General features: G+C 41.7%; 1 protein-coding gene across 1 annotated transcript in view; it reads right to left on the reverse strand.

Moving 5' to 3' along the window:
* The window catches only part of CFAP54 (cilia and flagella associated protein 54), a 616,124-nt gene that overhangs the window by 577,385 nt on the left and 24,614 nt on the right, over positions 1 to 14,125 (reverse strand). Inside the window, exons 2-4 of the mRNA XM_082253561.1 lie at positions 11,514 to 11,619; positions 7,969 to 8,112; positions 390 to 561 (exon numbers count right to left, since the gene is read on the reverse strand). Of these exons, the coding sequence (XP_082109687.1) occupies positions 390 to 561; positions 7,969 to 8,112; positions 11,514 to 11,619 (422 nt within the window). The remainder of the gene's footprint in view (positions 1 to 389; positions 562 to 7,968; positions 8,113 to 11,513; positions 11,620 to 14,125) is intronic.

Genomic DNA, 14,125 nt, shown 5'->3' on the forward strand with positions numbered 1-14,125 from the left:
TGAAGATTCCCATTCATACAAATGGGCATTCATGATTGGTTCTTTTTAAGTTGAATAATATTTATTGGCCACCTAATTTAATAAGTAGGTCAGCAATCTCAGGCCCCAAAAACCTACTGGTTTCCAAACATAGAACAACTTACCTAAATATGTATATTATGATATACTCTATATTTCCTTTCCTTCATTTTGTTTCATATTTTTTTCTACATGAAAGATTAATTACTGTATTGTTATCATTTTCCCATTACAAATGATATATAGCTCCAGATCATCTAGCACTATCATTGTATTGCTTCTGCATATTTGACTAATGACTGCATGGATGACATGGATATTTGCGCACATAACTGCAAAAATCCGGTAACTAATCGTCATGACATACATACCGTTAAAAATCAACCAACAGAGATGTTCCTGTGGAAGGACAACCTGCATGATGAGTTGTAGAAAAGACAATATTCTAAGGCATTTCTTCACAGATTCCTGGTTTTGAAGATTAGCATCGCTTGTCTTCACCAACTGGTACATGCAAATACATCTGCCTTGCAGGGCATGGAACTGAAATAAGCATGACAATTATGTTAGGGAAAAATTGCTTTGTTTAGTAAAACATTAACTTGGAACAGTTGTACTAAATCACAAAAGACAACCAAGAAAGTATGGAGACCTTTAAAATCAGTTGAATGTGATTTTTCCTTTTTTCTAAAAATCTATTACTTACCGAGGTGAATTGCTATATGAAGGCTCCTGTTCTCTTGTATACAGGTTGTGTTACATAGGCATGTAAAAACTAGCACTAAATCTGCACGTTTCAGAAGCACCATATTTTTGCTGGTACCCAGGGCTTTTTTTCAGCTGGAACTTGGTGGAACTCCTCTGGCTCAGGCCCTTTGCTCCCCGCTCACCGCTATCACTTGTAAATACAGAAGTACAGCTTGTTTCCAACAGCTCCCACAAATCTGATCTCCTGAACAGCTCCTACTGAGTGCAGGATGGGGACAAAGGAGATGCAGGTGCCTGGGGTGCAGTGTAGATGCCTACACCACTGGATGATCTCCCTGCAAGTGAGAGAGGTGGAGCCCCCTACAGTGTATGGGGAGGTAATAGAGCTAGCTGAGTGCTTCAGCTTAATAAAGAAACAAAAGTAAGATGTGGATGTGGAAGATGGTGAAGCTTTTAAGGAGGAGGGGTGGAGAAGATGGGGCAATGGAGGTGGGGTTGCATGCAGAGGTCACAGTTGAAGAGGGGTGGAAGTGAGATGTGGATAGGGGATTCAGCTGTGGAAGAAGGCTGAACTCTGCAGTCTGCATGCAGTGCACTCCTGAACTCTACACTATGTACATAACGCACCCCCAAATTCTGCATGTAGTACACCCCTAAACTCTGCACTCTAACCCCCACCCCAACTCTTCACTTGGTATCTAATGCACTCCTGGCATTTAGCACCCCTTTTAGATCCTTCCACTGTTAGTGAAATTTGACCACAGCCACTATTTGATGTAGTTTGGAGGGTGTGGGTGTGTTGGGGGGGGGGGGGGGTTGGGGGGTCGTGGTTGAGTTCCTGCACCTATTTTCTGAGAAAAAAAGCCCTGCTGGTACCAATACATGTATATGAAGGGAAAAAGACTAGTCTTGCTACAAGTTACGGTACATGTTTCATAGTGTAATTTTCTGCAGTGTTGTGGATGGGTTTTTTATTCCAGTTTTATGAGTCAAGTGGTTTTTGAATCCAACACTCTAAGCTAGAGGAATAAAAGAGTAACAGACAGCTTAATAGTCAACTAATGTGTTTAGGTAAGCGACATATTGGTATTTTTGGATTTAGGTGCAACATTTACTTTTAATAAAGCAATTCAAAGCATTTTACACTATGCAGAGTTTTTCCTTTCATGTCCTTATTACGTATATCTATCAGGATGCCATTGAGATGACCAATACAGTCCACATTCCTGTCCTTGAATGGATCCTGTAGGAGAGCCTTGGGAATACCTCAGCCAGGGTGTTTGGCCACATGCCCATCTGACCTATCTTATAATAGAGGATCCATTGAATTTGGTAAGCCTGCATTCCTCATTGAGGTGGTGGTGTCATGTGGGAAACCCTAATGATTAAGGATGCTCACTATCTACACCAGGCATGTCCAACCTGCGGCCCGGGGGCCACATGCAGCCCGGAACCCCAGGCAATGCGGCCCACTGCCCCCTGCCAATTTATTTATTTTTTGCTGGGGAGGAAGGAAGTCGGGTCGGGGGCTTGGCCACAGCGGCTTCCAACTAACGGTAGGCAGAGGCTGCCTTGAAGGGGGGGGGGAGGGGAGCATGTGCAGTGTTTCCGACTCTTACCACCATGACCACTTCAAATCACTGAAGTGGTCATGGTGGTTAGAGTGTTTTTTTAATATCTCTCAAAAGAAGTAAACATCTGTATACTGATTCCATTTCATTTGATCATCCTCTAGTTGTGTTAAATTAGTGCGAGGGGTGCGGTGGCGTGGGAAGGGCGCGGAGGCATTTTATTACTTATATACCTTAACTATAGTATATATTTTATATGTGGCCCGAGAAAATTTCTCTACACTCAATGTGGCACAGAGAAGCCAAAAGGTTGGACACCCATGATCTACACAATCTCACAGGCACATATTCCTGCAGAAAATGTAATTTCTGCAGATATCTACCTAATGTAAGTGAAATCATTCTCCCTAATGGAAAACTGTATAGACCGAATTTCTATGCGAACTGTCAAACAGTAGGAATTGTCTATATAATGTATTGTAGTTGTAAAGCCTTTTATATAGGCAAAACAAAAAGGCCTTTCTTTAATCGAATTCGTGACCATGTCAAACTTGTCAAAAACAAAAAGTTCGTAAGTCCCATTAGCCGACACATGGGTTTATACCATGGCTTTGATGATAGGATGATGACTTTTTTTGCCTTGGAACACATCCCACTGAATGAAAGAGGTGGAAGTGTAGATAGAAACCTATTGCAACGTGAAACCAAGTGGATATTTAACCTATCAGCTATTCAGTATCCAGGTATAAATGAATCCATTAGTTTCAAACCCTTTCTAGGCTAGATAATGTCATTTATTGCTGATTCAGCACAGGATCTCTATAGCTGGTCAGCATTTTGGATCTTGTACTCTTGCTACAAAGTCCTCTTCTTTTAGGTGCCTTTATTGGCACATCTTATATATTTTGGCAAAATTGCCTACATGTGTTTATTTTTGTAGATGTGGTTTAATTACCGTTTAAAGAACAAGAATATTCTGTGAATTGTCCATCATATATATTTTTTTTTTTTTTTTTTCCTGACCCCCGCCGTTACGTGGATGTGATTGTAGGTGGCACACCCCGGGGCAGGCACATTGGGGGACCTTTTGGATCGTAGCCTATTTTCAGCCTCTATCATGGTTGCCCATATGGGCACCCGCGGTGCCCTACATTTATTTTCCAGGAAAAATGGTCCAACCTGGTTAGTAGCAGCACCGCTTCAAAACGCCCAGTTGTCCTTTTATGGAGTTTTCACTAACATCTCTTTTCTATTTAATTGTCATCTGTATCACAATACTGATTTATCTATTAGATGGGGTAATTTTCTATTTTTTATGACCCTTTTGTGTCTCTGGATTCTTTCCCCATTGTATAGGCATTGCGGATATATTTCCTTGAAATCCGGTTTTCGGCGATGCTGTCAGTTTCATTTTGGATCTCTTTTTAGATTGCCTCTCGGCAATCTGTTACCTCCTCTGCTTACATTCATGTCCGGACCGGATGTTGTCATCCCCGACCTTCCGGTTCCGGCGGAATCACGTGATGCGGTCGCGTCTTAATGACGCACTTCCTTCTCGGCCTCCATTGGACCACTGGGCGTACCTCGCTCTCACTCCCTCGGTGACGTCAGACGCCGAGGGAGTGGAGGGGGTGTATAAATGCCGGCGCCACATGGTCAGTATTACACTAGACCACCGGGGAACGATACATGATCTTTGAGACCATTTGCGGTAAATGAAATCTTTTAAACCCTGCTTCTCTCCATATATCTTTGGTAGATTCTAACGCTGATGATGTCTTTCCATGCCTTTTTCTTTCTCTTCCCGTGCAGTCTCCTTCATTTTTGTGTACTATTGGAAAACTTGTTGAATTGAAATGGCGGTGAACTTTTGAATATTGCATGACAATTTAGGTGCTGAATCTTGTCAATTTTGGGTAAGTACTTATACCCTCAAAACTTGACAGACCCTCATTATATTTATTACTACCTTCAACAAATTCCATTTCCTTTTGTTTCAAGGGATACCTCCCATTTGGGGGATATTAAGGGGACTTCATTTTCCCTTCCTGTCTTTGTTACACTGAGGTACCTAGGGAATCAACTGCACATTTATTCATAATCAGGTGACTATCTTGGTAACTTTTCTACCTGATATTTAGCCTCATACCAATTGGAGACCTAGCAATTTTGGGTTGAAATGTATTTCTATGCTCTGGTTTTATTATGTCTACCTATCATTTCTAGCCTGGCTGTCACCCTCTCTATGGGTCAACTCTATGAGTCTGAAGGTCTCAGCTCCCCTCCCCCTCTGTGCTTGCTTTGGTGGCGTCACCTCTATTACCTCCACCTTCGGCATAAGAAAGGGCTCAGGTCATCTTAAGGTACTTAATTGGTATCATTGTCTTTATAATTATGTAAATTAATTGGGCACTCAACATTAGGACCATTGAGATAAGCCCTATATACATACACATGTCATGTTTTTTATGTCTTTTCCCTTTGTTACCTAGAAATGTTCACTTTCGAGAAATGTCTATGAAAACTCCTGAAGAAGCTATTATGAAGATGGCGAAACATGTAGAGTTGATATTTTCGAGTGCATTTTCTTGATTTTATCATTTTATATTGATGTATTGTCTTGTCCTCACTTTCTATGTGTAATAAAATGTACAATTTTTGAGAATTCAGATTTTTCTCCATCATTTAGCACCGTTAAAGTCCCACTTGCCCCCCTCTATTGTAGTTACACAATCATATTTCATCATTCCTGAAGGGGACCACCTTTCTGTTTTTCTTCTTTCTTTTTTCCACTTTTTTACTTCTTGATTTTTTTTTTTTGTACATTTTTATTATATATATATATATATATATTTTTTGCATATTTATTCTTTATACGTTTTTGCATTTTTTTGCACTCTATTTTCACATTTGCACTTGGACTTTATTTTGCACAGGTGTTACATAAAAGACTGTATGAATACCTTATTTTAGCATTGTACTATATAATCAAAACTTGGATTCGTTTGGATCAATGTTTTTTGATTGTCACTGTTTTATAGCGCTGATCTTTTTGATATGTATTTGAATCTGCTCTGTGTTGGCTACAGTATCTCACAGCAGAGCCGCAGCTTTTAACACTTGTTATTTAATTGTGGATTGTACTAGTTTTATTTTTTCTAAATTTATGAATGTGAATCACTTTCTTGGCTCAGTCTAATCCAAAAGAAAAGGCACACGCCCATGAGGTCTCCCTCAAGAGGGGTGGCCCTGGGAGTAGGACCATGTGCTGAAGCTTGTTGGCTGATTAAAGTATAACTAAAGGCAAATCTTTTTAGAATACCTGTCAGGTTTCTATTGATGTCTGTGCCCCTATTAGTGAGATTCACTCGCTCTATTTGTCCTGTTTACTATTATCATTGAAAGAGAAAGTAAAAGAAAATCCTAAATTTTGGGTTGTCCCCAGAAAAGTAATAGAGGGGAAATCTTCCAATGGGGATACTAGTTCTGATAACCTGGGGGCCCCAAGGGATTCCCTTAATATACAGGAATAGCCTCTCACCTCCTGTTTTGACTATGGGACAGGAAGTAAAGGTGAATCTCCCAAATGGGACACATAAGGTATAAAATAACCCAACAGGGGTTATAACCCTCCCTTACTCTATTCAAAAAAAAAAAAAAAGTTTTGCCTATAGTTCTACTTTAAACTTTAAAGTGGAAGTAAACTCCCATCTCTGACCTTTACCTATAGGCAAGCCTATAAGAATGCTTACCTATAGGTACGGTAAATATCTTCCAAAATGTGCACCTTTTAGGAGATATTTACTGTACATGCAGCCAGGGACGGCACCGCTGCATGCGCTCTGAAGGAGTGGCCAACGCCCGAGTCTATGGCAGGCTGCAGCTAGATGGAGCTGAAATGTGTACCAATCAGGACCAGTGTTTAGGGTCCTCTGCATTCAGGGATGAGGTTCCGGAACCTTGTCCCTGAATATTCAGGGCTCTAAACCCTGGCACCACACAGTTCAACATTCAGCCCTGATCAGCTGCAACCTGGCATAGAGTTTGACAGGCTGGCTGCAGGAGGGCTGGATGCTCCACCTGTCTCTCCCAAGTGCAGTAAAGTGCCAGGATGGATGCACAGTAGCTGGAAAGCCCTGTGTGGAAGGGGCCTTAGGTGATAATGTATCTTATTTTCCCCAGTTACCAAGAGAGCAGGTTTTCTAAATAACTTGGTATTATTTCTTTGCTTTGATACACTATACATTGACACAAGGTTATCAAAACCAAAAATACAACAAAAACATTCAGATTAAGATCCCGTTCACACTGGGGCGACCTGTCAGGCGACCTGGTTGCCTGACAGGTCGCCGTAGGTCGCCTGCCATAGAGAAGCTGTGGACCCATTCTAATAGGAGCGACACAAGTCACTCCGACTTAGAAAAAGGGTCTGGAGCTTCTTTGGGGCGACCTGGAGCGACCTGCATTGACTTCAATGATATGAAGTCCGTGCCGGCCGCTCCGAGGTCATGGTGCGAGCTGCGCACCGCGACCTGTGAGGTCGCCCCGGCAAGTAGCGTCGCCCCAGTGTGAACGGGGTCTTAGACAATCTCGTATGTAACTGTTTAAAAGTTGTGCTTTGTATTAGGCATTGCTTTCTTCATTCTGTGTGTAGGCAAAAGAGGAGTTACCCGTTAAGCAGTTACCAGTAAACCTATGCTGAACTGAAATATTTCAAAATGGGGTACACCTGCTGTGATTTTCTATTTAAAAAAAACTTAGAAAATATTTTTTTCTAATAGCCTTAGAAAATGCCTATCTTACATCATGAGTAAAGTGATGGCCCCCATCATTGGTGTGAGTGGGAGGAAAGGTTTTCCCGACATTGGTCAGTGTTAGGTGCCCTATCGTTGGTATCAGTGGGAGGAATAGTGTCCCATCGTTGGTATCAGTGGGAAGAATAGTGCCCCATCATTGGTATCAGTGAAAAGAATAGACCCCCATTGTTGGTATCAGTGGAAAGAATAGTGCCCCATCATTGGTATCATAGGGGGGAATAGTGCCCCATCGTTGGTATCAGTGAGAAGAATAGTGTCACATTGTTGGTATCAGTGGGAAGAAAAGAGTCTCATTGTTGATGTCAGTACAGGAATTATTGCCCTATTGTTGGTGTCATTGGGAGGAATAGTGCCTTGTATTAGTAGGAGGAATAGTGCCCCAATGGCCGGATAAAGGCAAGTAAAGGGCTGCATTCAGCCCCTGAGCCACCGTTTAGAAACCACTGCTTTAGAATTGAAGTGGAGCTAAACTCTATAAAACGTAACTTTCGCTCAACATTCCAACGTTCTTCAACGGCGCCAGCATCTTCTACATGCTCTCTTCAGGGTGCCAAGCTGTGCCATCTTTATTGGTCAGCATGAGATAGTGTCCTGTGCTTGTGCAGGAATGCAGTCATCCCAGCACACTGAGCCAGAATTTAAACTGAGCCTGGCTTGGTCAGGTGTCAAACATTTGTTTAAATAGGATATCTCCAAAAACATTATTACTACTGAAAAAATGTAGCTTTGAAAAAAAAAAAACTATCAGCAGTACCCTATACACATTTTAAAGCTCCTTAATTAGTAATTATTTCCTTCAATTATGATTCATAAATTGTACTTAAGGTAAATATGTAAATAAACATTGCACATACCGTCAAACCAGCATTTTTGTCATCAGTTCCAGATGGAAAAAAAGTAGCCTTAAATTTTTCCACATCTGTAATTTCATCAATGTCAGCTGAGCAAAACTGTTCCAGATAGCGGCTGTAGCACTGAAAGAGTGCGAGTTTATATTCCTGGAAAATATAAATGAGATAATATGCTGATAATGAATTCCCCAGGCTTGCGTGGGTTTCCTCCAGGTACTCTGGAATAATATCACAATGCTAGTTTCATTGGTTTCCTCCAAAACTGCTCCAAGTGTATGCATTAGTCTGGAGTATAAACTCATTCAAGTGACAGGGAGTGACATGAACGGATTTAAGTGTAATGTGTTATATAAAAAAAAGAAATATGTTGCAAACAAATAATAAATCATTTGGTGCACGAAAATAACAAAAAATTTAGAAGTTAGCTGGAATGTGTAAAATCATTATCTATGACTATATCTATCTCTCAGATATTTATTTACCTTGCCAGAACTATAGCCTCTCATATAAAAAATATATGCTTCAGCATCTAGTTAGAATTGCATCTGCATTTATAGCTTTCTTTTTAATTGCAAAGTCCCACAAATACTTGTTTATCCTGCCAATAATATCCACCTAATGCAGTTTCTTGTTATGGTGTAACAATGCTGCACTATTCCTGAACTCAGGGCAAAGTTATTGCTCTCATGTAGGCTATGACTACTTGCACTACAGTAGAATTAAAAAATGACGCAGAGGGCATTGCAATCAGCATTGTCACAATTCTGTAGCTTGTCAGTCAGCACCTGACCACACCTAGTCCTGTCCACTGTTTCCTGGATTGATAGCAATGCCTCTGTTGCTATAACCATCACACTGTGAGATGCAGTGTCTGGGAGGTGGAGTGTGTGAGACACAAATGAAGGGGGAGAAGGGAGATGGGGGGGGGGGGGGTCTGTCATATAGAAACCTTTAGTGTTCTTTAATTTTACTTTATAGACATAACATTCACACATTATTAAAATGTTACTACACCCAGGAACCCGCATTCACTATATCTGGTCTCCCACAGTACATAGAACTTGTAAATGCAATTATTTTAGTAAATATGTACTGCTAAATACCTTTTTTTCTCATCAGCATTATAAAGCAGTCTTATTACTTCTATCAAAATCTGGCTGAAAACTGGTTAAAACTTGTAGGAGGAGTTTTTATTCTCCTCTGAATGTCCTATGAGACTGCACGACCCCTGACCCTCTGTCTGGACAGTGCCGATTGGCCCTGTGTTGATCACATGAACCCTCTCTCCAAAAAAAAAACTTTCTAGCAACACACACCAAACTGAGCATGTGCAGAGCCCTTTGAGGTTCTGTTCTATTAGCAGGTAGATTAAAGGAAGGGGAGGATCAGAGGAGACAGGATCAAACAGCCTTTTTACACAATGCAGAGGATTAACCTCTTAGGTTCCATAGTGAGTATAACAAACATGCTTTACTGCATATACAGACTGATTTTTCTGTTGTGGGTTTGGTAACATTTTAGTGGCCATCGAACTGGCTCACTGGATCGAGTATCAAAAGTGTCTGAAAGGTAAGATTTTGTATTAGTAAGCGGGCTAGAGATCCACCTACCCCAGATTTTGTAAAAGACTTTTGTTTTTGTTTTTTAGTTTAAAGATGAGTTTATACAGAGGTAGGGAGTCATTGACCAGTTTTAGCCAGTGAGCCAATGCAGGTGATATCAACCCTTTCCAGGATAATAGGAGTGATTTCTCAGCATAAAAGGAAATGATATGCGCAGCAGTCTTTTAGCATGCAAGAAAACCATCAGGTCCTCAAAAATAACTAAATGGCAGATCTTGGGGTGCAAAATATTTGGTAAACCAAAAGCGGAGGAGATAAAGGAGCCTATTTCTGCCCAGAATCCCTGAACTACATAGCAGGACCAGAAGCAGTGGGGGAAATCAGCAACCTGGCCACAACCTCTGAAGCATTCTGCTGAGGGGCTCAAACCCATCTTGTGAATTCTAGCAGGAGTAAGATGGGAATGGTGAAACATTTTAAGCTGTATAATCCTGTCCCTAGATGAAATTACAGAATTTTTATAAGTTTCACTAAATTCAGTCCAATCTGCTTCCATAAATGATATATCCAAGGAGGCCCACCACCTGCGCAGCATTGAATTTATGGTTGGAATCTGTTATAAGGGCAGAGTAATAAACAGAAATAAGTTTAGTGGGGTCTGGCCGTTCTAACATTTTCTCTAAAGGTGACACTTGTATGAGGTTGTCTAAAGATCCAAACTGTGTACAAACAGCATGGCAAAGTTGATAGTAATAAAATATGTAGTTAGGGGGTAAATTGAAATCCAGACACAACTGGTGGAAGGACTTAAAACCTTGTGCGAGTATAGGTGACAAAAGTATTTAACCCCCTTAGAGAACCATCTTTGGGAGTCAGGTAAGGAATTCAGTTTGTTAAGAGTGGGATTAAACCACCGGTGAGGAATCACACCTTTCTTTCTTTTTCTAATTTACAAAAAAAAAACACAGAAGGAATTTGAAGTCTCACCATGAGTGGAGCTGGCCACAGACAGACCGAAATTTGGACAGTTCATCAGCAACCACTTAAATTTCGATCTGTCTATGGGCAGGCTGGTTGTACTGAAGTTGATCAATCATTTAGCTTTAGTACAACCAGCCTGTTGGGTTTTTTCACCCAATCATTGTATTCTGCCGGTGGAGAAGGCTCCCCATGCTCCCCACGGGCAGAACACAATAGCGAGGGATTCCCCCATCAAAACTGAATGTTGATGGGGGAATTGAGCAGTTTTCTTTCCTTCAGAAAATTACATAATGTATGGCCAGCCCAAAATGAGAACTTGTCATTTCTAATACTTGAGGATCACTATACTGAATTAACACATTCGAAAATAAATAAAAAAAATAAAAAGATTTGGCGGGCACCAGCAGTAAATAGTGTATCAGACAGATAAATTGTAAATTTTCTTTCCCGATTACAATTAGAAATAATTTTTTTCTGCACCCCTTGGTAAGATTTCTTTTCACTTCCTGTCATTGGGGACACAGTTGTCAGCAGAACATGTGAAATTTCCAGCCTATTCTTTTCCCTGTAACAACTGTAACATTTTGGATTTCCGATAACTTTCTGCCCCAGTAATAATGGTTATCAGAAAAAAAATAGAGATGGAAATTCTCTCCAACAGCAGTAAAAATCTGACAAAGGTTTTTTTAACACTTCCATACTCTATCCAAGACTACAACAAAAAGTATGGCGTTCGATGGAACAAACATTATTGTGACCATAAAAGTCCTACTTCCTGGCTTAAAAGCATCATTTTCCCACTAGGTTGAATGAAAGTGCATCACTGATATACCGTATGATTCATCAATGTGCCTAGAATAGCTGGTTTTATGATGACTAATCTCCACCAAAAATGCAGCACAATTGTATGATAACCTTCATTAGACAGTATGCATGATAAAAACAAGAAAAGTGAAATGTATTTGACTTGATGGATATATTTGCCTGTGAATAACCTTGACTTACTCTGATATGAACAAGGCTATCTCCAACCTTAAGAAGCTTTTCTTGATAATACCAGGCTGGCAGTCGAGGTTTATACTTGACCCAAATATGAAACAATGTACTTGATCTGGAAAAAGAAGAAGTGTATGTTAAAATGCAAATCTAATGTTATGAAAAATCATCACATTACGGTTTCCAAAACAGAAGCTATTATTGCATTTTGCAAGCTTGAGTTATTTTATTTATGGCTACAAACTAGGTGATTACTGGTAATGGATCAAAATGCAGACATATTATAAAAGACGAAGGGGGCATTAGGCTAAATTCACATTTGTTTTAGCATATGAGACATAACTGAGGGAATTAAAGAGTGGCACAGGCTTTTGTCTGCACCACTCATCTAAGCTGAGAAAATGGAGCAGATGCTTCTCCCAGTTAAAAAAAGGGAGCAAGACCCTTTGATAATTAGGAGCAATCAGCTCTGTTCTATGATGTGTCTGTAACAGATACAGCACAGATCAGTTCAACTGGAGCTGCTCGCTCTGATCTCCATCCCCTCCCCACTCAAGTGTGGGAGGGAAGTCAGAGGGTTGTTAACCATGTAAGCTCGACTTGTGCATCACTGCACGGGCAGAGAGTCATGTGAGTTGTCTACAGACAGTCCACATCCTCTACACTAAATCTAATCTGGCTTGGATGTATGTCAGTTTTCTATACTGAAAATTACTGCAATCCCTTTGTTAATAATGATCAGACCCTGTGCCAACGTCTATTTTACTCTAAAACAGACTCTGGCATGGGTGGCACAAAGAGACCTGAAACAGTTCTCTCTGCTTAGTTAATGTGGCACGCAACAAAATAATGTACATATATATACACATCTTACCTTCTTCTATAATTGCTTATATTAACCATTTGCCGATCGCCCGCCACATAGCCCTACGTTGGTCGCACGCGTGATGCTGGGGGGCGAGCGCGCTCCTGCCCCCTCTAGGCGGCGGGGACGCCAATCCACAGGACCAGCAGCTGTGATTGCCGCCTGGCACCCACGATCGCTCCCCGCTGAGAGAGAAAGACGGTCAGCTGTTGTAAACACAGCAGGATGGCCACATTCTGAAGAGGCTCCTCCAGGCCCCGAGCTAATCCGCCGCCATCCGAGCCATCCGAGGGTCAGAATTCTCCACCAAGACGCCCATCTATGCCAGGAACCACCAGGAGATGCCCAGGCACAAAATCAAGCAGCCCGTCCCAGTAAAAGTTAAAAACTTTTTCAAGCCACTAGGCTGCGGTCTTCAGCAAAATGGCTTGGGAGACGCGACCAGGCATCCTAATGGTGCCGGACCACCTCACAGGACCCATAGGACCCCTTCCTCAGCAAGCCGGCTCCTAGCCAAGCAGCAAGGACTCCTCAGGGAATACCTCCTCCACCACCAGAAGCCTCGCAAAATCCAGGCCTCGCATGGTGTCCCCTGCACGGCCTGTACAGGCCTACAACATGGAGTTGAGTGCCCCAAACCACACACAGGCCGGAAATGGGTCCCAACAACATGATCCCTTCTTGAACTTCCCCCCACAAAGGCAGCCAATCTCAGACACTACAATGAAGGAGATACTTCTCTCCTTAAGAACATCTCTGCAAAATGATATCCTGGCTTGCGTTCACCAATGCAAGGCTGAAATACACCAAGTAGGGGACAGGGTGGAGAGGATAGAGAACTCCCTGAGCAATTATATATCATTCTTCAACACAATGGTAGATGCTCATGCAACCCAAACGGACGGAATAACATGGCTCAAAGACAGCAGCTTTGGAAGACAGGTCAAGAAGGAACAATATTAAAATCCGAGGAATACCACAAAGTATTTTACCATGACAACTCTCCCAATATGTACATGAACTGTTCTCTGCTATAGCACCAGATCTGTCTGACCTGGATCTATCCATTGATAGGATTCATAGACTGCCTAAGCCCGCATTCATCTCCTCTGAAGCACCCAGAGATGTCTTGTTAAGGGTACACTTTTTCAGACCAAAGAAAAAATAATGGCAGCCTTCCGACAAGCCACGCAACTCCCAGAGCACTATACTGCCCTTCAATTACTTCCAGACCTTTCCGTCACACTCTTCAAAGCAGAAGAAACTTGGCCAAAGTAACAAAAGCTCTTTGTAACCACAACATACCCCACAAATGGAGACACCCTGCCACCTTGTCCATCACATACAAGGGAACCTCATTCAATGTACTCAAGATGGAAGAAGGCCTGTCACTTCTGTATCAATGAGGCATAATCTCAGAGGCACCTCCACCCTCCTCTGCTACCTGACACCCTGGTGAACTGGGTCAAGAATGGCAGATAGTATCACGAAAAAGGCCCTCAAAGAAATCCTCACATCCTCCCGGAGGCTCGATACAGAAACTACAACCACTCCGCTTAGCTCAGGGCCCGGGAAAGACCTCTAACCCTGTGGTTCCCCCCATATAGATGCTTTGGTAGTTAGCTGTACTCGCCTCGATTTGGAAACCTCATTCTTATTTGTTTCGTTTTCCTCATCAAACCCGTGTTCTTGCAGTTCTAATTCATATATGTTTGTTAGTTATCACAGTACAAGTACATCCAGTCTCCCAAACGGC

Source organism: Pelophylax lessonae (assembly GCF_965119305.1).
Source record: "Pelophylax lessonae genome assembly, chromosome: 4".
NCBI classification, from domain to species: domain Eukaryota; kingdom Metazoa; phylum Chordata; class Amphibia; order Anura; family Ranidae; genus Pelophylax; species Pelophylax lessonae.